Source organism: Rhipicephalus microplus, chromosome 8 (assembly GCF_043290135.1).
Source record: "Rhipicephalus microplus isolate Deutch F79 chromosome 8, USDA_Rmic, whole genome shotgun sequence".
Classification (NCBI taxonomy): domain Eukaryota; kingdom Metazoa; phylum Arthropoda; class Arachnida; order Ixodida; family Ixodidae; genus Rhipicephalus; species Rhipicephalus microplus.
This window is the reverse complement of record NC_134707.1, coordinates 30,799,149-30,824,370: the sequence shown is the minus strand read 5'-3', so window position 1 is coordinate 30,824,370 and position 25,222 is coordinate 30,799,149. Positions and strand designations below refer to the sequence as shown.

The following is a 25,222-nucleotide window of genomic DNA, read 5'->3' as shown; positions in this document are numbered from 1 at the left end:
GTATGGAATACCTTAAAAATTCTTTCATATTACGTAAAATACAGCACTACGATATAGATTTGACGAAGATCCCATGCGGTTCAGTTCTGCGCTACTGCTTCAGCTGCGCTGGAATGGTGCGATTTGGATAGCATTAAATTACTTTCTGCGGGTGTTGTGCAGTATTGCTAAATGAAAGTATCGACTTCGACGAGCTATACGAAGTAAAGTTTCGCTCAGCATTACAAATGATTTCCACTATACCATTTTCACGGTTTGGTCAATATTATGGGGCACAAGCATGCACTGGCGTTCTGCCGCCACCATATATGGCCTCACAGCAGCGGTCACACGTCAAATACTCAGCTTAGATTTCTGCCGCTCAAAGTAATATATAGCTAAGCCGTCAGGCCTCCCTCGGCAGCATACTCGTATTTCTGAAATGATGTAGACCGAGTTGACTTCCGTACGTAAAAGGAGTTCACATGTATAATAAAAAAATACACGCCTGTAATAGATTCACAATGAACAAGGCAAAGGTGTGAAGACACCCACACAGTGAGAGATAACCATACCACCCAAGCTAAGTGTAACCGAATATACGAGCAGCGCAAATGAAAAGTAGTTGCAATGTATTTACTTTTAGGTTGCGCTGTACGTATATTCAGCTATGTCCTACCAACTTGCCCAAGTGTCCACGCTTCAAAACACCCAAACTAGTCCACGTTCCGTGATTCTTGTCTGCTCGTACACTTTTTTTAATTTTAAATTTCTCTAAATTGTGCTCGGCTGCTGACACAATGGTCACATGATCGATCCCGGCCGCCGCGGAATACTAGAGGCCCGTGTTGTGTGGAATGTCAATGCCCACTAAGTAACATAACCATACGGTGAAAATTTCCAGAGCCTTCCACAATTGCACCTTTTTTAATTGTATCGTCGCTTGGGACGTAAAAGCCCATATATATAGGTAATATATTTGTAAATATTACTATTATCTTCCTTTCTAACTTGTTAAACTTACTCGTTTTCTAAGCATTTGAAGGCCTAACACAGCCATCAATCAACAAGATAGAGATCGATAGTATGATGGAAAACCATCAGGTGCGGAACACAGGGGCCGAAACGTCGTTCCGTAATTCACTTTTATTGTGGTCAGTTGGTTGTTTTTCATAGCTGATGAGACTGTGAGCGCTTAAAAGCCTGGCCGTTTAAGATACATAGCCACGAAACTTGAGTTTGTTGTTATTGCGCAATTACAAAAAAAAAAAACAGCTTACCAGAGAATGCTGGTGAAGTGCGGAGCCTTGTCGAATCCTCAGAGCACAGCGATGTTTCCACTACTATCGACCTTTTGTGAGACAGCACTCGCACAAAGCGTTCGGGTCTTGCTTGCGCCACCTAGTGGTCTAAAATTACGCCAGTCTGGGTGATCTTCGTCACGATATGCTATCGGCATGCATGGTCAATTTGTGGTAAGAGATGTACGGCCTGTTGCTTTTGATACGATAATAAGCATTAGTGGACGTGTCACAGCGAATATGTCATTGTCACGTGACTTGTTGCAATAATGTCTACAGTGCTAACTTGTTGTGTACTGTGAAACACGTGTACACAGTGAAGCATATTATGAAGCAATTCCAGAATATTGGAGTCAGCTTTTAGATGCCGCTGCAATTTGCATGAACGGGTAACCATTGAAAGTTTGTGGAGGGAACATGCTTGATTACGCAATACGGCCTTTGCAGTGTAGTTAAGCACATTGGCTAAGTAAATCAAGACATTGAATATTTAAGCTCTAAGGCTTTAACAGGTGTTGGAAGTTAGAATTAAAGTCAAAGGTCTCAAGGGGCTTTACTTGCCTCTTGAATCGAACTTGCTCTTTTAATTCAAGGGGCTTTACATGCCAATATTAAAATACCCACGCGAGACATGCCATAGTGGGAGATTCCGTGTCAATTTAGGCCTCGTGCGTTGACTCAACAGGCAGGTAAATATACATGCGGGGGTGTTCATGCATTTTACCTCCATGCAAATGCAGCCATTGTGGCCGGGATGCGAACTCCCGCCCTCAGGCTTAGAAGTGGTGAATTTTACCTGCGGAGGTACCAGAACGGGGGTTATTTTAGGACCTTTCGGGCCATTGCCATGGTTTGACATTAAAGGGATACTTAATTCAAACAATGAATTGGTTTAGATCGGCATATTGTCCTGTGAGAACTTCAATATAATAACTGTACCCGCCATAGTTTTGTTAATAGAGAAGAAACCAAAGTTCCTTCTTTTGAATTGCCCGCCGAAAACGTCCCGTGTAACGTGACGCATTTCTAAGCTCGTTTCTTGTGTTTTGGCAACATTGGCTGAAAGACATTTTCTCAAAATTGGTATCTAAAATTTGTGGATCCCACCGAGGACAATGCACTTCATTTTCTCTGGTTAACAATTACGCAATACCTAGTAAAAACTGTCAAAATTTATGACGTCACGTCGTTTGGCGCTATGATATCAAGGTAATGGCGATACCAGTCCTCTTTCCCTCCACTTTTTTCTGCGTGTTATCTCGCTTGCCTTAGAACTCTTCGTAGCAAGCGTGGTGATTTTGGCAATGTTCAGTAATATGTAATGACCAATATGAGAATATTTCACTGATATGAGTAACAAATCTGTCTTTTTCTAGTGACCTTTTAAGGCCGGCCGCTGTAGAGGCATCTAGATCACCAGTGGATGAGCTGAGGTTCTTTACCAGAGGCCCTAAATTTTCAGCAGCTGGGTGCTTTCGTGGTTTACATTAAGAGCAGCCATTGAACATCAGGTATATCAATAGCCCAAGAAAAAAAAAAGGATTCGCTGCTATAGTCTTTTTTACCTAAGACATGTAGACACCGTGGTCTTCGGCTGTTAAGCCAATGGAATGGTAGAAAAGCTTTATTTCAGTGAAAAAAAAACTGTTAAGCCAATGTTTTCTTGTAATTTTGTATGGCGACGTGAAGCAAAACGATCATAAAATTATCGCATTCACTAGCTAAACAGTTTTCGTGCGTATGCTTCTACTGTTAAATTGTTTGTTTATTTCTTGAAGAGAAAAAAAACACTGCAGTTCATTCGAAGGGCACTGAAACCGACCTGTAATACATGCTATACGATGCCAAACTTTTCCCTCGTAAAAGAAGTTTCTTTGAAGAACTAGGAATGTTAGCATAATACTCGTTGTTGATAACCTCCTTATTAACGTTTAGCACAAATTTGAGGCAAAGAATATCATTACACAATGAGCAAAAGCACATCAGGGCACAAGGTGTAACGCGAGATTCTGTTTTAAGTATTGTTTTATGGTTGGCATACAATAACAAAACCAATTTTATTACTACCGACAGTAAAAGAGAACGATTGTTCGCCGATAACTGTTTAACACACTAGTCAATTCATGTCGTAAAGGCCCAAGAATCGCTGAACGATGCTCTGGCTTTGATTGAAGCACGGTGTCCAAAGTGAAACAAAAAAGGCAAACTAACACTCAATGCGCTTGTCCTCACGGTGCCAATTAAAGCAAATATTTAACTGTACTCAAAATACATTGTGCACTCTCAACTGCCTGCTTCATTGGGACGCTCAAGTACTGCGGAATAACGAGCGCTGTCAACCTACACTAGAAAACACATACTGCACGTATCACGGGCTCTGCTTAAAGAAACGAAAAAAAAAGTTTCTGCACGGTAAGCTGAAGCTTGAACCCTAATCTTTCAAGCTAATGACGTTTCCAACATATCTTAGACGAACGTTCAAATACGCAAACAATATACGTCGTCCGTTTGAAGTTGGCCTAATAATAAAACTCGAAAACGTGAACAAATGCTTTGCATGGTTCCTTCCCCCCCCCCCCCCCAAATATTCATCAACGGGCTCCACAACAGCCATGTAAAAGCAGCTTCAACTACACCCGCAATCACAGTGGCGCTCAGTGGCAAGACAAAAATTTTCATTTTTAATTTCACAGCACTGATCAAACTGCAGCACATTTTTTTTTCAGATAAAATCACATGGAATGACGGCCCTGTTTTGAAATGGGTTACATTAATATTTTCCGGCTGCTCTATAAGCGATTGTTTAACTTTTTCAAAACAATTCGAATAATATTCAATTCGCGTTATATTCGATGACATAGCTACTCGATTCGAATTTGAATCGGTTCGAAGACTAGGTATACGCACACATCTACTTGTAATCCCCCCTCTGAAGGCCTAATAGCCGACGGCATCTACCATACAAGACCTGTTTTAGAATGATTCCAATGTTCGGCTTCAGTCATGTCACATGCATCACACGCGCTTGAGCTCGCCGAGCCAGCTTTGCGGAGCTCCCAGAAACATTTTGGCAAATAGTCTGTAAGACTTCCATATACCAAAATCAATTACGACACATGCTAGAAGCAAAGAAACGGGGATCGTCTTGATGGCCATTTATTGTTGAAATGCAAGCTATGAAGAAGAAGTTAAAATGACATCTATCAAAACAGAGCCACAAACTCGCGCAAAATTTTGTTACATCTCCAAGTGTTGACAAAATATGCAAGTTTAGAAATGATGTTCCACGTGCTAATAGAATAGTTCCTTGTGTCTTTCCAGTGCTCGATCAAGAAGCATAATAGCAGCGATGGCCTTGCATGTCAGCATTCAAGGGCGTCAGGCTTCGCGAGTGTGTTAACGTGTCACTGAAGTTCCCGCTTCCGCATCACGTTTCTTCTGAGGGGTCACGTGCATTGCATCGCAACGTACATATGTCTTCATTGTGACCGCGTTGCCTTCCGTTTTGCATTTGTGTGTTCACGGGTTCCTGGAAACTTTTACAGGCATGTCCAAAAGCTTTCTCTTCCACAGGTACATCGCGGGTGGCAGTCGGCGCCGATTTAGCAGCTTCATCTTCCTTCAACGCGGAGAGTGGTGCGATACTGGCAGTGTTATGCTTTTCCGCGGCTTCTCTTGCTTCTTCGATGCTGCTTTCGATTAGCCGGTGACTATCACTCACTTCAAGTTTGGTCGTTACAGTGGCTTGATCTTTTGAGTGCGAGTATGGCACGTGCGCAGCATCGAGTCTTTCTTCGTTCCTTGGACCCATTTCTCCAGGATTTTGTCTGATTGACTCTCTCACTTCAGGCGGGACAATCACAGGTGCTGGTATGCCTGCAGCTTCCATAGCGTACGGTTTTTGACTGTCCCGTTTGTCCCCGCTTTCGGATGTAAGAGCCCCACGTGTCCTAACAGAGCGGTTCATAAGCACATCAGTAGGCCGTCCACACAACTGTGTCCGTCTTGGGTAGTATTCATTCATCCACCGAGTCAGGGTCCAATAGGGCACCATGCTACGGCTCAATAAAGTTTCCACATTTTGCCGAGACAGTTTTTGTGCGTCTGCTAGCAATGCTTTGACGTTATGTTCCACACGTGCAGTTGAAAAATCAGAGCTTCTGCTTCGAGCTTCTTCTGCGGTTGTCGGGCATTGCATTGTTCCTTCGGTGCTGTGGGGCGGTACCAATCTTGATTTTGTCGTCGTCGCCAACCGCTCTCTCGTCTCAAATTGGCTAGTCGTTTCTGTGGTCAGCGGGCAACTACCTCCTTTGAGAGAGCCTCCTGTCTTCTGGTAGGGAGGGCTGATGCCACAGAAGTTGATTACTTGATTTCTCGTTTTCTCCTGCACTGGCGATATTTTACTCTGCTCAGTGCTGCTCGGGCTACTCCGCAGCAACCGGTCCACGTGTGGATGGTTCTCAAGAATGTTTTCGGGTGTTCGCGTGGTGAAGGAAGTTCGAGATCTCAAATTTGTTGTAGATCTAGATTGTGCACTTGCACTTAAAGCGGCGGCAACTTTCCAATACTTTGACGGTGTCATTTCTTTCCGAGCTCTCACCCTGACATTACTGCTACCTCCGTGGTTGTCAAGGCTGTGTGGAAGCTGCTTGGACGTTGGCTTTTTTGATGAAGCAGGTTCGCCATAGGACCAAGGATGCCACTCATGGTTTTCTAGGTCCCGCATTTTATCATCCAGTAAAAGCATGGAAGACGACAGCTTTACTTCAGTTTGCCTTGGCTGCGCCATCATTGCGATCCCCGTAGCTGGTTTCTGACAGTGTTGTTTTGCGGCACCACAATCAGTGAGTGCTGGCGCGCGCGGAGCTCCTCGTGTTTCAGTGTCCGTTATATTTGAGGCAATGCTGCTATCTGAACTTGACTGTGAGCTTTGTCCACCCAGAGATTTCCGCACTTTCGCGATATCTGCCTTGTACTGCGAAACTGAAATTTGCATGTCAGCCGCCGCATAAGTAGCGAAAATATTGCTTTCAGCACTTAGATTCAAACCAGTTACGTGAGTTGGTGAGTAACTTTGAGTCAATTCACCATCATTGGCGTCTGCCCCCAATCGCTGGCAGTTTTTCGCATTCTGATCCGGTGTGCCCTGGTACGGGATGTTGCCTAAATTGTTGTTTGCATTGCTTGTTTGCAACCGCTGTGCTTCTTTTAACGCGGATCCAACTGCTTCCAGGGGACCCTGAAGTTCCCGAAAACACGTTGAGACTTTTTCAAATGACGACCATGCTTCCTGCACAGCCTCCCATGTTCGACCAATCCCTAGCATCAGTTGCATCATTTGTGGCGCAGTGCGATCTAACTGTGCGACGGCTGCGGCTAGTGCACCCGATTGAGCTGCGGTGTGTTGTAGCATCTGCAGGTGTGCAGGCTGTAGGATTGATCGTTCTTCAGAATCTAGTAGACTTGAGATGTCAGCCAGCATCGGAAGTGATTGCTCCCAATCGGGCCGCAAAGACACAGTGCGATGGACACTTGGCTTGCCGTTCGTCGCGCAACTATTCACGTGTGAACCATCATCTCGTGCTGCTGTGCGCTTGCGTGTGGTGCGAGGCTCAGTTTTTCTCGGAAAACGAAGTCTAGGTTGTCGAGCTGCGTAGTCGCATCGTGCGGCGTGCGCTTCCGTCGCAGATTGAACACCCTGCGTCTGTTTTCCATCGGGGGTCGACAGGTGTTGGTCTAATGGTGCCGTATGGCATTGTCGAGGCTCTCCAGCAGGCTGACGGTCAGCATTTGTCAATGACCCCATAGGCGATGCTGGACAGCTTGAGCTATCCGGTGAGTTTACACCATTACTATACCGTTTTCGCGGTGTTGAACAAAATGGTGTCGCCCCAACATACTGATGTAAGGGTGAGTTCAAATTTGGAGGTTGCGCACTAGGTGCCAGTACTTGTAGTTCTATTCCGATATTCCTTCGCACATTTTCCAGTCTTCTTGCCCTGCTCCCCGGTTGTTCGATAGAGCGCATTTGCGGTGGAGACGAAAGCAGCTCACGCAAAGATCTAGAATCCAGGTATGTGTTTTTAGGAGTTACACTAGGCTGCTGCGGTAACGGCTGTTCTGAAACTTGGCGTGTCCTGCCTTCGACGCATTCAATTAGTTGTAGCGATAGCAGCGGAAATAGGGGCGAAGTCACAGAGTCGGAGTTTTGGGCATGATCCTGCTCTCCAATAGAAGTGCTGGAAGGAACGATTTCTCCACTGGGAGTGGTAGGAGAAGAAGACGTATAGTTTGAGAGTGACGAGTACGAGTGGTCGTGAGACAAAGCCGCATCGCATTCAGCTGCAAGATGGTGACGGCAATCCGGTAGTGCCAACATTGGTGCACGTGGTAGCTCGACTTGGAGATAGTTTTCAGAGTTCTCAAAGGGTGGCCCATGTTGCACCAATGGCCTGACACTTCTGTGTTGCTGAACAGCAGGACGCGGCCGTGAATGAGCCGGTGGCGGCTCGAAAGCGTCTTCGATGACAATCGGCATCCTACTCGAAACAGCATGCCATCCCAGTTGGTTAGATTCGTCATTCGGATCCATCTTTTAATCTGATATCGACAGCTTGTCAGCTTGCGAGTCGCTCGCTGTCGGCAGTGGTGCACGCAAACAGTATTGTTGTTGTCTATATGCTGTTCACCAGAGGAGGCTACTTTGACGGGCTACTGCGGCGTAACTATTGGCAAAGAAATCACTCTCTGCGGTGTAAGGAAAGCCGTTGTCTCGGGGAATTCAGGTTTGGTCGCTTGCAGAGGAGCTAGCTCACAGGCAATTCGTGAGATGTATAGACTGTGCGTTCAAGGTGTGCAAAAGTTAACTGATAAGATAGGTGCAACATCTCAGGAGCGCGATTAAAAAAAGTTCTTGCTCTGGTAGAAAACTCGTGCTCTTATACGTGTGATCTTGGACACGGCGACTTGGAAACAGAGAATCTGCAATTGAAAAATAAGTAAATGAATGAATAAATTTACATAAATAGATAAATAAATAAAACATGCCTAAAGGAACCAGAAATACAGGACACAATTTCATCCATAGTAAATTAGAACAGCTGGTCAACACCATAAAATAAAATGATGCAGGCCAGCAGTGGAGGCCTGCTGTGAAGCGCGTGTAGAAAGGTTTCGCGCGTATTCTCCGAATACGGCAAGCTTCCGAGATCATGTTGTTGACCCCCAATATCTCGCTCCACTTGCTTAACGTAATACAATTTGTCAAGAAGGCAAGATAGTATAGCTATGACCTCGCGGCTGAGGCACAATATCCTTAGATTTTCAATGTTAAACATAGACATATTTATAGCCAATCAGCCATAGGAGCCTGCCCATTGGACCAGCATACTACCTGGACCAGTGGTATGCTTTTAACTTTGTAGTCCTAACTGTTACTCAATGTAATATCAAGTAACATTGGCCTCGCATTTATACGCCTTATCGGAAAGTTTTTTTGCGCCATAGTCAAACTGTTCAAGCGAAAATTGCTATAGAGATGACGTGCCTGAAATATATCTTTTCGTTGTGGTGTCATAAACGGAGCTGTTCCAGTATTTAAGCTCAAACTCTCTCCAACCATTGCGCAGGATCCGTCCTGAACTTCAGAGCTCAAATACTCGCACATCAGTATAACTTTGCCCGCTTAGACAATATACTCTGACAAGGCGCCACCGCGGTAATCTAGTGGCTAAGGTATTCGTCTGCTGACCAGCAGGTTGCGGGATCGAATCCAGGCTGCGACGGCTGCATTTCCGATGAAGGCGGAAAAGTTGTAGGCCCGTGTGCTCAGATTTGAGCGCACGTTAAAGAACCCCAGGTGATCGAAATTTCCGGAGCCCTCTACTACAGTGTCTCTCATAATCACTTGGTGTTTTTGGGACATTAAACCCCAAACATCAGTCAAATCATGCCTGCGAAACATACCGCCAAATATAAACGCCCTCAAGGGGAGCCGAAAATGCACATGAAAGATGTGATAATATATTACTGAGTTGCTTTTACGTACTAAAATCAAGTTAAGATTCAGCGGACAACGGTGTTTCCGCAGCATCCGGTGTGCACTCCCTGTCTCGTCCACGTCTTCCAATGCAAAACACGAGGAGCTATGAACAACAGCTTACTTAAATCATCACTCCACTAATCGTATGAACTGCGGAAAATACGACCACCAATTTTTTTTTTATTCGCACATATACGAAAGCAGACGAGCATCCAGTAATTTTTCTTCTGGGAATCTGGCAGCCGTAGCTGGATTGCGGTCCTGCGACTTTCACGTCAGCACAGACAACCAATATTACAGGCAGAATTCCACTTGGCCGGAAGCGGGAGCCCCCCTAGTAGGCCACTTCGGCTGTTGTTTCGTGCAAAAATATCGGAAGGCTGACGCCACAATCTCACCGAAGAGAGTTGTATTACATCGTAGGACCTTGTGCCCTTATTCAATCTTCAATGGAAGCTTGTATAGCTAACGTGAGGCAGTAGTTGTGGACTACGACAGCGTTCGCAGTAACGCACTCGGTCGCTTCAGACAAGAATGATTTCATCTGTACACTGCGTCGAAACCACCGGGCAAACAAGAGGTGTGAAACATAAAACGGGTTTTGTGGTGCAATGGCTGGCACCTTAACAATTAATATTTTTGAAATCCACGTCCATAAATTGAAGAATAAAGTTAGGATGAACAGTAAATTACGCTCCGTTGGTTGCTAAAAGTTTATGTAGAATAATGGTTAACGTACAGCAACACGCCCAGCCAGCAGTCATTCTAAACGTTTGCAAGTACTGGAACGTAGATGCACCTAAAATCTAAAGACGGCATTTATGCACGAACCAGACAAGGCGTCATTTCTTTTTACGTACTGGTTTATTTTTCAGTATCAGAGTTCAACCTAGCTTGAAAATTTGCACTGCCAACACAAAAGACACACGCTTCTTCATGAATTTCATGCGCAGCGTAAATGTTCTCACTGATACTGTACACTTCGCGGCACGCATTTCTTAATGGTTTCTTCATGTCCCCAATAAACCGTATATGGAACACACATAGCTATGCGTATGACCACGTACGTACAGACGGGTCAGCGGGGGGTCAAGAGCTGCCAAGCCACGCTGCCGTATGCGAGTACATGGGCTGTCGTCTGAGACTTCCGACCCGTTCTGACTAAAGCACACTGTAGTGAAATAAGTATACGGCACAAGTTGAACCGTTCACGGGCCTCACCTTTTGTTGATGCGGAGCAGTGTTCTAGACCTGTTTTCCTCACGTAATAAGAACGGCAGTGCACTATTACTTCGCCGGAGCGAACACTCTTACTACCGACGCACTCTCAAAAATCGTGATAGTGTTACTGGGCCTGAACTGAAGGCACGTCAAAGTGACCACGACACTGTGTAGACACTGTCATTGCTCATGCGTCAATTTTTTCGAGATAGCGAAGTCACAGGCGTTTTTCCCCTCCAGGTGGTTAGCTGTAGGCCTTTTCTTTAACGACTTTTTATCAGCGTATGCTTCTCTGTGACGTTCAGTTGCAGTTAAAGATTTTAGACGTGAAACGAAGACATGACATGTGACTGACTTTGCTCGTGTTGCAGTCCTTTACGGCGAGATACTTAGATGCCTTATTGACGTTTTAAGCATAAAAACACGCGATGACGACCACATAACGTCATAAAATGTAAATGGGTATTTTATAATTTATCATTTTTATTTATTGTTTACCTATTTATTATTATTATTTTAATACATTGTTAGGCGGGGTAAGAAAAGAAAAACAGATAGGCTGGGCGATTAGTCTGTTCTCAGACCAGATGGCTAAATGTTCGCAATTACTCTAATGTAGACGCATGCTGAGGCAAGTCGTAACTTCCGAACAAGAAAGGCACCGTTTCTGTTCACGCCCTCGTTTCCTCAGCATCAGTTTTGATAGTTAAGAACATTCCGGCTAAGCTGCTGCACTGTTTAGCATGCGAGCATGAATTTCACTCCCAGTCACAGTTACCACGTTTCCACAAGGCTCAATTGCAAAAACGCTCGCTTACATTGATCCATAAATACAAAGGTAACCCGTAGAAAAAAAAATGCGTGAAAGGCGCTGGGAAGAACAAGACTTGTGTACAGACGGACAGGTGGTGTAGTTTCAGCCAGAGATTTACGCAACTCTTTTCTTTTTTGTTATGACAAAAAAGACAGAAAGTTCTGAAGCAGGGGGCGGGGGCACGGGCACCTGTGGCTACGCATAGATTGCAGCCACCAGGCCCCCTCTCCGTCAAAATTTCTGTTCTCTCTCTCTCTCTCTCTCTCTCTCTCTGTGTGTGTGTGTGTGTGTGTGTGCGTGTGCGCGTTTGCGCGTGTGTGTGCGTGCGTGTGTGTGTGTGCGTGTGCGTGTGTGCGTGCGTGCGTGTGTGCGTGTGTTCGTGTGTGCGTGGTGCGTGTGTGTGTGTGTGCGTGCGCACGTGTGTGCGTGTGTGTGTGTGTGTGTGGGGGGGGTGACCGGACCCGTTGACCCACTGGCCCCACACTCCCTAGAAAAAAACTGCTGGCCATGCCTGCATTAACTGCGGCATGTCAAGGATTATGGATTATATGCTGTGTTATCTTGCACACTAAGTTTTTTCGTAACGTCTGTGACACACAATTGCGGGGATAATATTCTACGCAAAAAAACTTCTGCATGAAAACATATTCAGCAGACAACCATGCACGGACAAGTAGTACATTACCACGTTCCTGCTGCCTTGGTCCCCGTCTCGACCTCGTGACAACATAGTAGCCAAGCAGTAAATTTCACCAAGCTACACGCCTCCATTTGTCATGCAGATGAATTATCTCATCACATCATTTGGCCGGAATGAATTCACAGACGTTAACGTGATTTATTGATGGTATAGTGCGCGATAAGCTCGGCAGACACTCGACGAACTACGCATATTGTTGATTATTCAGGTTACTCATGCGTATTTAGTGTTGACGATAATATCACATAGCAGTCGTTGATTGATATGTAGGGTTTAACGTCACAAAAGCACCATATGATTATGAGAGACGCCGTAGTGGAGGGCTAGGGAAATCTAGATCTCCTGGGGTTCTGTAACGTGCATTCAGATCTGAGCACACGGGCCTACAACATTTCCGCCTCCATAGGGAAGGCAGCCGCTGCAGCCGGGATTCGAACCCGTGACCTGCGGGCCAGCAGCCGAGTACCTTAGCCGCTAGACCACTACGGCGGGGCTACATAGTAGTCAGTGTATCCTTTCTTGCTATAACAGCATTTTTTATGAGACAACTGCAATAATTGATTTTTATATGGAATGAGAGCTGAAAACAAGGCACTCTGTGGGAAGAATCCAATTAAGATTTCATTGTTCTGCAACTGAGTGCATTTGTCCAGTGTAATGAGGATGGGGTTGTCAAAAAGTAGAAGTTGAGGGACGACACGCGCACTTTTAATTTCAGACAATGAACAAACTCACCCTACCAAATTACCCTAATGAGAATAGCAGGTTGCGCGGCTCAGAAAATGTGCGCAGGAGGTTAATTACCACCTCCATATTTTAACCCTGGAGGTGCTCTTGCTTGCTGTTGGTTCTAATTCATGAAAAAAAAAAACAACCTATCATCATAAAGTTGCACCCGCCACGTTGGTACTCTTCTTCACATTTTTTTTTTACTTCGCTCCCATAAAACGTATACAGCACTCATCAGGCGAGAGAATGAAAGAAAACGGGTAAGAAAAACGTGGGGGGAGGAGGAAAACAGGCAAGAGCAAAGCCAGAGTTGCTAGCCAGTTCGGCATAACCGGTCAAACCGTAAGCTCCCGCACGCGTTACATTACGCCAGAGCATGGCATGTAGGATATGCATTGCGTTGCATGGATGGAAACTTAGAAGGATGAGCATGATCTATAAAGGAAAGGGGGACAAAGCTGACATAAACAACTACCGTCCTATAACAGTGACATCAGTTGTCTACAGGCTGGCGATTCAGATTATAAAGGAAATATTGCAGGCATGGATAGAGGATGAGGGGGTCCTGGGGGAACTGCAAAATGGGTTTCGGAAACACAGAAGGTTGGAAGGCAATCTGTTCTCACTGACGCAGTGCATCGAAATAGCAGAAAAGGAACACAGGCCCCTATGGCTAGCATTTTTGGATATCAAAGAGCGTATGATAGCGTGGTTCAAGAGGAGTTGTGGGGAATACTGGACACACTAGGCGTGGAAGATGTAGTCACTAATCTTTTAAAGGATATCTATAACTGTAACAAGGTAGTTATAAAGTGGGAAAAACAGATATGCAAGTCTGAAGAGGTAAAACGGGGGCTTAGGCAGGGGTATCCTCTGTCACCCTTATTATTCATGATGTACTTACAAGGATTAGAGGCCAAATTAGAGAAAAGTGGACTGAGCTTCAACCTCTCTTTCGTCAAACAAGGAAAACTCATTGAACAGGCACTAACAGCATTGATGTACGCAGATGATATAGTGCTAATGGCCGACAACAAGGAATATTTGCAGAGATTGGTGGACATCTGCGGTAATGAGGGAGATAGGTTAGATTTCTGATTCAGTAAGGAAAAATCATCAGTCATGATTTTTAATGACAATGAAGGTAGTAAGCTTGGAATACAGGAGGTCACGCTAGAGATAACAGATAAATGCAAATATCTGGGCGTATGGATAAACAATGGGGCCGAGTACCTAAGGGAACACGAAATATACGTGTCGACGAAAGGTAACAGGAATGCAGCGGTAATGAAAAACAGGGTACTGTGGAAATACAATAGGTATGATGTTGTGAGAGGAATATGGAAAGGGGTCATGGTTCCTGGTCTGACGTTCGGCAATAAGGTCTTGTGCATGAGATCAGAAGTTCAAGCAAGATTAGAAATTAAGCAACGTGGATTAGGTAGGCTTCCCTTAGGAGCTCACGGGAATACACCAAATCAGGGAGTACTAGGTAATATGGGATGGACATAATTTGAGGGCAGGGAAGCTAGCAGCAAGATAAAATTTGAGAAGCGATTGAGAGAAATGGGGGAGGAGCGTTGGGCTAGGAAGGTATTCAGCTACTTGTACATGAAGAATGTCGATACAAAATGGTGGAACGAACCAGAAAATTGACTGGTAAATAATTGGAAAACAGCAGGGGGCCAAACCAAAAAGAATTATCGGTTAAGAAGAAGGTGAAGGAAGCTGAGACCAATATGTGGAGAATTGGCATGATTAAGAAGTCCGCACTAGAGATCTATCAAACTTTTAAGCATGAAATAGCCAAGGAAAGGATCTATGATAGTACCTGGGGTAGTTCTTTACTATTTGAGGCCAGGACGGGAGTATTGCGAACAAAGACATATCGGGCCAAATACGAAGGGGTAGACACGGTATGCAGTGCATGTGGAGAGGAAGAAAAAACTGCCAAACACTTGATAATGTTCTGTAAAGGGCTTCACCCTGTAGTTCAGGTTGATGGCGCAGAGTTTTTCAAAGCACTGGGGTTTAGGGAAAGTGAGGGCAAAATAGACTTTAAGCGGGTAGAATTAACTAGAAGGAGGTTATCTGATTCGTGGCTAAAGTCAAGGCACGAGTGAAAATTGAACCCTTCGCTGCAAAGTACGAATCATCCACCTCACTATTTAAGGAAAAAATGAATAAATCTAGTTTTTGGTTCATTGAGTATTACGGCTTGGTGGAGCTAGCCACCACCCGATCTAAAGGGTACTGCCTTATCCATCCATCCATCCATCCATACGGCATGCGTGGTCGCTTCGTCATGCGTGCGTGTGCTTAGGGCTTCAGTGAACGTGTTTTGCCATGGACCAAATACAGAAATAGAGATATAGAACGGAAGACAAAGGGAAAAGGTACTGGCGAAAAAAAGTTTTTCGACGAGGGTGGATTCGAATTCGCGTAGCCACAAGGCGAAAAAAATCTATCGTAATCACTGCGAGATGGTGGACGCAAGTTGCTTCGGGTCCTGTGTCCTCTATGCGCTCTGGACGAGATAGAAGCCCGATAATTCGGTCATCCTGTGCAAACAAGAACTCCTAGTGCTCACATGCCCTCACGCATGGTGCAAGACTATACTGAACAATAGGGAACCCAATATGCAAACTGTCAGATGCGCATGCATCTGCTTTACGCCACAGCATATGTTGGTAGCTATTTACACCTAAATGATCGAAATCGATAAATATTCGCGATTAGCGCTCATTCACGTAGTATTGAAAACACTCCATTGGCGACAGCCACCTGTGGCGTCGTTGTCTCAATTTTTACCAAGAAACTCGGATTTTAGTGAGCCGTGAGAACTGATCCCGTGATCATTACGGTGAACGCACGTTTATCACTCGGTAAACGCGGGGGTCACTCGTTAAATGCAAGTATTGAGTGCTTGACAAAACGGTTTACTGGGCGAGGTGATGATTCATGATGGTATAAAGTATACGAGCCCGATACGTAGACAAGGACAGCTAAGACACGGACAGGCGCTTACTACCAACTGAAAGTTCAATCGGAAAGCTGTGAAATACCGACTGATGACAGTGTGCTTAGGCGGTGATAATCAGGCCGTACTTTGCTTCTCTTACATTGAACGGTCACCTAAATGGTCACCTAGGGGTGACCGCTGTACCCTACTGAATTCGCTACGGTAATTTCAGAGCAGCAATGCAGCCAGCAGACGGAAATGGCCCGTTCTTCCTCCGCCGAAATGTTTTTTTGCCATACATACAAAGCGCAAAATTACCACTTGCTGGTCTGGCTCCCATTTCAGATCAGTGAGATGCGCCACCCCCCCCCCCCCGAAAAAAAAACAATCTGCATACAACCTTGTCTGAGACCTTTTCCCAACGTGTCACCCACTGGGAATCATTACACAAGTGTTGAACATGTCATTCCTAAGAAGAAATTTCACAAAGCACGGGTGGATTTGGTTTAATGCACTTTATTTCCCGGTCGTCTAGCACGTGCGCTGTGCTTTGCTGACGCGAAAAGCGTCGTCAATTGTCATGAGTAAAAAAATAAAATAGTGTACATAAACAGGCAATAGACAAAAAAATGGGTGATTTGTCTAGTCGATTGTGAGCACAACATAAAACTCCAGGGCCCTACTTCCAGGGTTTCAATTGTGAAATAACCATATACTAGAGCGCACATTTGAACGGTTCTGAATCACTAGGAGAAAAATTTTAGCCCTCTGAGAAGAAGTCAGGAAACGTACTTCGGTTCGGCGGTGTACGCTCCTGGTATCGGGCTAAAGTGACGCTGTATTCTCCGCTTCGGGGCACGAGGAGAAAGTTTTATGGACTTTCTAAATATAACGGCTAGCTTCTGTTAGACGTATAATTGATTGTCCTGTGAATAACTAGGACTGCATGATCATTTGTGGTGGAGGAGCTCTTCAGTAACACAGAAAAGTCAGAAGAATCCTCAAAAGAGTCAGAAGCTCTCCTTGCAACGGCAGGGGTTCTGGTAAAACCCCAGTGGGGCCTGTGGACCGATGTCTCATTGGGCATTTTAAACGTCGACCTGGTATGCAGCAACTTTCAAAAGTGACGACTTTATTCTTTCAAAAGCCTCACGTTGTGCCCATTCTGAAGATGATTTCATTTTTTTTTTCACGGTGTTGCAAATGCGACAAGTCCAGCATGGGAATTTCTAGTGATTGCGTCCGAAAGGTCATATCGCAAATTTTGGAAGCACTGCAGAGGGCCCTCAACAACATTTGATTTGCCATGTTTTAAACATTTTGTGACACATGAGTCTTGCGACTTCGTGCAGTACATTTCTTCTCTCGCACCCGCAGCAGGCGGACCTGATCACCATGCTACTTGCGAAAAATACCCGGCTTCCGTTCCAATATGTCATAGCGACGCAAACTTGCAGCCTGGAAGACGTTTTTCGCCTTATTCGCTCTGTACTAGGAGGTCACTTCCTCATTTAGCGCCTGCTTGGCCACGCGAGGTGACCTGGTTGTTTTAGCAACTACTGCTCTTGCTCAATACATTCTACATGCAGGGTGTTATTGTAGAGAATAGATAGATCTCTTTGTAAAGAGTTGTTTGTTATTATTTCCATCATCGACTTGGATTACAACACAGCATTCGTGGCAAAGGCAATGTGCCTGTTCATACCACATTGCTGCAGTTATTCGAGCCACCATGTCAGTGTGGTGAAATGCACCCTCCTCCTCATCACTGCTCAGGTGGCGGCCTCTCCACCGAAGCTGGTTGGGACGCGACGGTGTCATCTTGTTTAGCTTCCGGGTTCGATGGGCACAGTCTTTGGAATTCTTGGAGTCTTCGGCGGGCAGCACCAAAAGTTGACACCGTTTGTACTGGCTGTGGAATATCTGATGTCCGTTCTTCTGGATCGGGACGATGTTCCGGAGGTGTCTGCAGGCACAGTCGTTCAAGCGATGGTACTATTGCATCGGACTCACGGGTCAATTCGGAGTTATCATTGAGGTGGGGATCACATGTGGTTACGGTGGAAGCAGCAGCTGCTGTCTGTTCTTCCAAGTTCTCTTCACATGCAAACCTCCGGGGAGCATCTGTGATATAGAGAAGCTTTTTGTATTTGGCTGCCCACGTGGGCCTCCGCTTTGATGCGCGTCTCACATCAGTGGTTGCTGTAGCATTCTCTTGAGAACCTTCCATTGACTTAAGAAGAGACGTCATAGCATTAAACATTGTCGCCGAAAGCTTTTCTTCTTGAGATACGTAGCCATCTACCACTGCCAAAACTTGCGAAATGACGTGCTTTGTCTTTGACTGCGCGGAAGATGGCCTTGTCCTGTCCGATTGAGAACGTGATCCATCGCCAGCTTTCAGCTGCCGCAGAAGAGCGCGCGTATCATTCAACATATCTCCACGAATTTTTTGACACCCTTCCTTGTATATTTGCAAAGCCGTCATTACCTGCGAACCTGTCACCCTTCCCGTCGAATGTGCGTCGTCTGTGGCACGTTGTTCGGGTAGTGGATCAGTTGGACTTGTGCGTGGTGGTGGCGGCTCCCGAAGATATGGTGTCCTGTGGAACACATGTTGTTGGTCAGTCTGTTGCGACACCATCGCAGGTTGGGACACAGGCTGAAAAGAAGCACTTGGCAAAGGTATGTGCCGTGAATCAGTGTCACCAACGCACGGTGGTGCAATCTGAAAATATGGTGTCATGTTTCCCGTGTGCTGTTGTGACACTACTGCAGGTTCCAGTGCAGGTTCAAAACTGCCTCCTGGCGATTTGCCGCATCGCGGACCATTTCCACTAGCGCATGGCGGTGTCACTTGAAGATATGGTGTCCTGTAGCGTGCTGATTGTTGCTCAGCCTCTTGCGGCGACATCACAGCTTGTGGCACAGGTCCCAAACTAACTTCTGCAGATGCTACGACTGGCGGGTTAGTTCCACGGGCCCGTGATGCTGCTATCTGGAGGTATGGTGTACTGGAACTCGCGGTCTGCTGCTCAGCCTGTGGAGACATCACTGAAGGTTGTTGCGGAGTTTGCAAACTAGTTCCGGTCGATTGTCCGAGTCGCGGATCAGTCGTGCCGACGGGTTGTTCTATATAGGCGTCATTAGGACTGATTTTAAGATATGGTGTCCTGTTCTTCGCTTGTTGGTGACCAGCCTTTTGCGATACCATTGAAGGTTGCGAGGCAGGTCGCGAGCTAACTCGCGTTGACGGTACGGCTCGCAGATCAGTTTCACTGACCTGTGATGTTGCCTTCCGGAAATTTTTTCCCCTGTTGGGCGCTTTTTGTTTCTTAGCCTGCTGCGACACCAATGCAGGTTGTGATACACGTTGAGAAATAACTGCTGGCGATGGTGGTGTCACAATAATTGGTGGAGGCCCTGTGCCATGCACTGGAATGGGCGGCTGCACTAGCTGGTTGCCACGTAGTGAGTGCCAATTGCTTGTAGGTTGAAGAGGAACAGCTGGGTACTGGCCTGCACTCGTCATGAGAGGGTTGTTTTCACGAAAAGGAAGAATGGGACTGAAATAAGGATTTAGTGGCGGGGGGAGATGTTGAATTCCCATCGTAGTTATTTGTGAAAATGCGGGAAGGGACAGGTGAGCCTCAGGCGGTCTAATAAAGTTAATGACTTGTGGATGCTGATGTTGGTTGCCTTGTCCTGGGAACTTAAGACTAGCATAATTCTGAACTGAAGGATAAGTAGGGTACTGCATCGTACCCGGCATGTTGAAGGTGCCCGGGGCCTGAATCGTTGATGGAGGCAACTGAACATACCGATTCTGGTCTACCTCTGCAGCTGACCATGTTGCTTGGGGCGGGTTTATATGCTGGCGCGTCGTGGTAAGTGAGAACGGGTAAACGCTTTGCGGTTTCCCTAGTTCGTGGCCTTGTGCGCCGCGCAAGACATCTTCAACATGAGAATCAACAGTATGCGTTGGGACCTGGTCTAAAAGGGTCATTGTGGGGATGTTCCGCGCAGTAACAGTGAAACGCACGGCAGTGTTCGGCTGCCGGCGGACTCTCTGTGAATACGGTTGACGTCTTTTTGGAGAAGGGAACTTGCCTTCTTGCCTTACTGGCGTAACAGGCTTGTGGGTATCTAGATGCGATTGGTGCAATGGGTTCGCCGCTGGAGTTTTTCGGGACGCCACACTAGTGTCCGTCGTAGCAGAAGTGGCATATTGTGTGTCATCGTGGCTATCCAAGGCCTTTTTGCCTCCGTGTGGTGTGCTTGTTTGCAGTACCGGCGGCCTGTCCTGAGAAGTCTTGGCAGTTTTGAAGGCTGTCTGAATGTCGGCATCGGCAAGTGTGTCTATTCCAGAGCTACTACTAACACTATCTCCAGGAGAAGCACTATCTGAAGGAATAATAGCCGAGGAAGACATCGGGGCTGGCGCATTAGTCGGCTCACTCTGTGGTTGTTCTATGTAGGAGTCATTGGGACTTTGCAAAGATCGTTGATGTGTTCCTGCCAAACTGCTGTAGTCAGGTGCGGCTTCAGAGACAACTCGTGCAGTTTCTTCCGTCGTCTGGTCACGAAGGTGACCTCCTTGCCTATCATCCGGATCATCCGCCTGCTTCATCCCGTTGTCGGATCTTAAGTTTTCATGAAGCCACCAGCCTTGTATTTTTAGGTAGCCTCCGTGTGCCTTGCTCTACCTTGAAAAAAAAAAGCGAGACAATTGTTTGTCCTATATAAACAGGTTCATTTATTGGTCAAGTACGGAACTCGATGGAGAAATAGTTTTTGGTTAAAAATTATGCTAAGCATAAAAGAGCGAAAACAGTAACATTATAACCGCCATGTCGTTTTAGTGGTTATCGTGCTCGACTGCTGACCCGTAGGCTACGGGTTTGAATCCCGACTGTAAAAGCCGCATTTCGATGAAGGCGGAATACTAGTGGTGCAAGTTCCTAAACATTGCTGCACGTTAAAAAATCGCCGCTGTCTGAAGTCTCCGGAGCCCTGCCTCAGGCAGCACTTAATTTATTTCATTTATTTATTTTGAATATTGCTGTTTTGATAGAAAAGACATACGAGGCGTGAGTACATGGTTTAGTAAACAACACTTATACAATGCATATTAAAGGTCACCAAATTGTGGTTTGGCAATTCTTCCACAATCGTTTTATGCGGGTTTTCTCTCAAGGAACCATGTAGCCTGTTCCGAGTGCCAACAACGCTCGAAAAAAAAAAAGAAATAATGCTTAACAGAATTGAAAAATAGCAGAAAAGAAACAGTATTAGGTCTGTCTGATTGGCGCGTGGGACGCGTTGTGAAACGAGTTAAATAAATCATGGCTTCAATGAAACGGTCACCGCGTGCAATCTTATGCAGCAAAGTGATACGCTCAGGCGTGCATCGACCAACCAGTGGTTCGTAGACGTGGTTTTCGAAGGTCGAACGCCTGACGTATACCTCTATTTACGGAACTTGGGAATAGCTGTTAAAATTTATGTGTTCTTCATCCACAGTGCTCATGACCACCACACCTGCAATTGAAAGAAGAGTATTATAACGAGAATAGAAAACTGCATTTATAAGAAGTCGAATGTTCAAGAAGACTTTGGCTGTAATCCAGCAGTGGCGGTCACATTTCGATTTGGGGAAAAATGCCTGAGGTCAATGTTCTGTGTGAAGGCAATGCCCGTTAAAAAAAAACCAAGTGTTCAAAATTTCTGGAGCCCTACATTACGGCGTCGCTCAATCATATCGGTCTTTTCGGATCTTAGACCCCTCCCCCCGATATCATTATTCACCTTATGAAAAGTTGAACGCCAGAATCATGATTGAGTTTAAAACGGATAATGCCGTTTTCTTTTGAACCACCACCCCTGCAATATAATTTCACCATGACAGCTATAGCGCGAGAACAGAACGACGACACAGACACAAGAAGGACACGAAGAACACATTTTGTGCCTGTGTCGTCGTTCTGTTCTCGCGCTATAACTATCGTCATGTCGTACCAACTAGCCCAAGCTCTTACTCTTCTAAGCTCATTGTTACATAAGAAAAACCCAAGCGTCTAGGGAATTGATGACAATTTCATGTGGGGAGTTACGGCACGTTGCGATAGCGAACGGCGTGAACATGACCAGCGGGTGAGTGTGGTCATGCGCAGCTCGAGCGATCCGCTATACGGTCAATGTTGGAACATAATATAACATTATCTGGTGTTCGACGTCCTAGAATCACCATATGTAAATGAGAGACACCGTAATGTAACGCTCCGGAAATTCCGACCATTTAGTGTTCTCTAACGTGCGCCGACATCCCACAGTACACGGGGTTCTACCGTTCCGCCTCCATTGACATGCATCCGCTTCAACCGGGATCGAACCACCGACCTTTGAGTCAAGAGCTGATCATCGTAGCCGTTGCTTTACCAAGGCTGACATTGTCGCAATAGAAGAGCCCCCTAGATTATTTATATTGCCCATATATGTTGATAACTAAAAGATATTAGAGTTGAAGTCAATTATAAGGTTTAAGCAATTTATTGGCGTTGTAATTCATTGCTGTTGATCACTTTGCGGCACGGAAATACAAACGCTGACGTCTGCCTCATGCCCCTTTCAGTGTAACAGCATCAGAACGTACCTGAATAATATATGCGAACATTACCGCTTACAAGTATAAAAGTACTGTTCAGCTTGTTTACCAGTTTTTACCACTTTTACATGTACAAACTAAGCACAACCTGCTGTTTACTCTAACGAACTGGTATTTGTAAGGAAAAAAACGAGAAAAAGAGGACGTCACTGGAGATTGAATATTCTAGATTTGTTTCTGCGTTTATAAGTGACGCGAATAATGAACTGGTATATAGAGTAGCATTAGTATCGATGTGAGAAACGTGTAAACATTATGACGGAAAGATGTCCAGAAAACAGTTAAAAAAATGTAGGAGTAGGGCACAGGCTGAAAAGACGTAGTTATAATGTAGAATAAATTGCAACACAAATAACTCAAAAATAAGCAAGCGCACCAGCTGGATCAAAACAACCACGGAAGAAAGGTGTATACGGATGAATGAAATAAGCATCATGAAAGATTAAAACTTTGACGAGAGTGTTCTAGCTTTAAAGAGCCACTCTTTGTGAATCGAAAATCTACCAACAAAAGTGTGCGCGTTTTCTGAATGCTATTTTCACAAAAGCACACTCGTCTAAATAAAAGCATTCTAATGAGAGGAATTGATTAGTGCTGAAGGATGCTCGTACCCAACGTGATAACAAATTGAATTGAACATGTGAAATATTTTAACGTTGCACTTTTAACATTGACCTAGTTTGAAAATTGCTGCAAAAACTTTTTTACGAAATAAAACTGGAATTTTCGGATGACGTGCATTGCAGAGTGCCTGTTTATTTGTCAAGCGTTTATATAACGATGCACCACTGGCGCAGAAGGATGCACTTGGCCCACTTCATTTACTTGAACGCGTAAAAGGTAACGCCGGTATATTTTTCAAAAGACACACTGTTACAGTTTAGCACCGGCTCTGCCTTAACACTCACTAGAGTTTGCATACACGGTAGCATTTTTCATAACTTGTTTCACCTGCCTGTACAACTTGTTATATATAAAAAAACAACTTGTGCGGCTTCTGGCAGATATACAACACGCGCCCACACATCGATGGGAATTTTGCTGTGCATGAAAACTCAATAACGCATGCGCAAAGGTAAACTATTCTTTGTAGGCATGCGGAGAAACCAAACCTTTGAACAAAGAACTTTTCAAATTATGACAAATTTTATTAGAAGAATGTTGCAGTTTGAAGCATGCGCACTTTCTAAACGGGTACCCTTGTACAGTGATGCTTTATTTGCTTCAGTAGAGCAATGCGTTAATTGATGGAAAATTGAATTTCAAGCGGTGTATATTCACAAAGACTGAAAATTGTTAGAAATGTCGCTGCTAAGTGTCAAGAAAAGCCTAAATGAGTGGGCATCATCTCATACTATTTGAAATCGTAAGAATAATTTTTTTGCGCAAAACTACAGAGAGACAAGCATAAAGGCACAAAACACTAAATTTAACACTCACTTCTTAGCGCATAGGATGCTGCCTCGATAAAGTTTTATTTTAATCCTAATTGGAACAAGATATTTTGCACGTTTCTGGGAGATCCCTACAAAATCACATCAAAAGGTTTATTGATTTCTTATGAAGAGTTGTAGAACAATTGCAATTTCTTGAAGAATGGGTTAGAATGGAGGCTTTAAGAAGAATACCGGACTTCTTTCGTTATGAAGCCGGAACTCGAGCAATATGTGCAAAACAATATTAGGTTCGAAGTTATCTTGCTTTGATATCCTTAAGGCAAAACACTACACTGAGTATCGCATGCAACGTTGGCTTCTTGACATCGTTTTGGATAAGGCAACCTGCGTTAAGCTTTCTTGACTAAGCCTACTCGCACAGTTATGGCGCCTACCTTTCGCCGCTCATCAACGACGTCCTTCTCCTTCGGAATACGCGAAAACATGTGCATGTGAAAAAAACCAGGAAAAAAAATCACATTCCTCACCTTTTCCTTGCCCAAATGAGACTTCCGTGCGCCTCTGTTTGCAATCGAACCACGTAGCCTGCAGTTACCTTCGTCAAAGAAACACCCTCACGAAAGGAGCGTGGTTAAAAAACGCCACCCAAGTGAAGCCACTTCACCGTAAGAGGGCGAAGATGGAAGAGCTAGGGGAGCCATTCGATGCTAGCGCGCATGCCGTCACATAGTATCAAAGTGCATCGCAGGCGTTTTATCTTGCACGCGTTGTAGTCGGTTGTCTTCATCTCATGCTATAATTTGCAATGTTGCGTGGTTTCTGATGGGAGTTTTTCATATGTAGGGTCCGGTGTATATGCAAACCGGTAGTGAAACTTTCATGGAAGCCTATCGCGGAAGCACTTGTCGGCTCATTGTCACTATCGTCATCTACGCAACATAATTGATTGATATGTGGGGTTTAACGTCCCAAAACCACCATATGATTATGAGAGACACCGTAGTGGAGGGCTCCGGAAATTTCGACCACCTGGGGTTCTTTAACGTGCACCCAAATCTGAGCACACAGGCCCACAACATTTCCGCCTCCATCGAAAATGCAGCCGCCGCAGCCGGGACTCGAACCTACGACCTGCGGGTCAGCAGCCGAGTACCTTAGCCACTAGACCACCGCGGTGGGGTGATCTACGCCACATAAGGAAAATGAACAGCAATGATTTTCTTAAACGACGTCACAACTGGAAGTTGTAGTGAACTTCTTCATGTGCACTATATAACGCGAAATTGAATTCATTTGCATGCGTATACCGTGTGGACACTTCAGGTAAGTGCGAAACTTTATTGCCGCTTTATAACTCGGCAATTGTGCGTGTGAGAAGAAAGAAAGGTCATCAAGGAGGCAAGCTCGTTTTATT

At 45.2% G+C, this 25,222-nt stretch overlaps 1 protein-coding gene and 1 long non-coding RNA gene across 3 annotated transcripts; both read right to left on the bottom strand.

Moving 5' to 3' along the window:
- Positions 1-4,420: 4,420 nt before the first annotated feature.
- LOC142768906 (uncharacterized) lies at positions 4,421-10,782 on the bottom strand. Its single transcript, XR_012885539.1, has 2 exons — positions 10,543-10,782; positions 4,421-8,261 (listed from the first exon to the last, which is right to left on the bottom strand). It is a non-coding gene; the product is annotated as an uncharacterized LOC142768906 (long non-coding RNA).
- Positions 10,783-16,247: 5,465 nt separating this feature from the next.
- On the bottom strand, positions 16,248-24,486 carry LOC142768905 (uncharacterized). 2 transcript variants are annotated; one of them, XM_075871448.1, is made up of 2 exons: positions 24,336-24,486; positions 16,248-20,453 (listed from the first exon to the last, which is right to left on the bottom strand). In XM_075871448.1, the coding sequence occupies exon 2, from the start codon at positions 20,375-20,377 to the stop codon at positions 17,513-17,515; it is 2,865 nt and encodes a 954-aa protein (XP_075727563.1). In that variant the 5' UTR covers positions 20,378-20,453; positions 24,336-24,486; the 3' UTR covers positions 16,248-17,512. The 2 variants fall into 2 exon arrangements, with proteins under 2 accessions (XP_075727563.1, XP_075727564.1); XM_075871449.1 differs by having other exon boundaries at positions 16,248-20,449; positions 24,336-24,449.
- Between the last annotated feature and the right edge of the window lie 736 nt (positions 24,487-25,222).

Coding starts and splice junctions, on each gene's coding strand:
- LOC142768905 (XM_075871448.1), bottom strand. CDS start 20,377: ATGAAGCAGGCGGATGATCCGGATGATAGGCAAGGAGGTCACCTTCGT.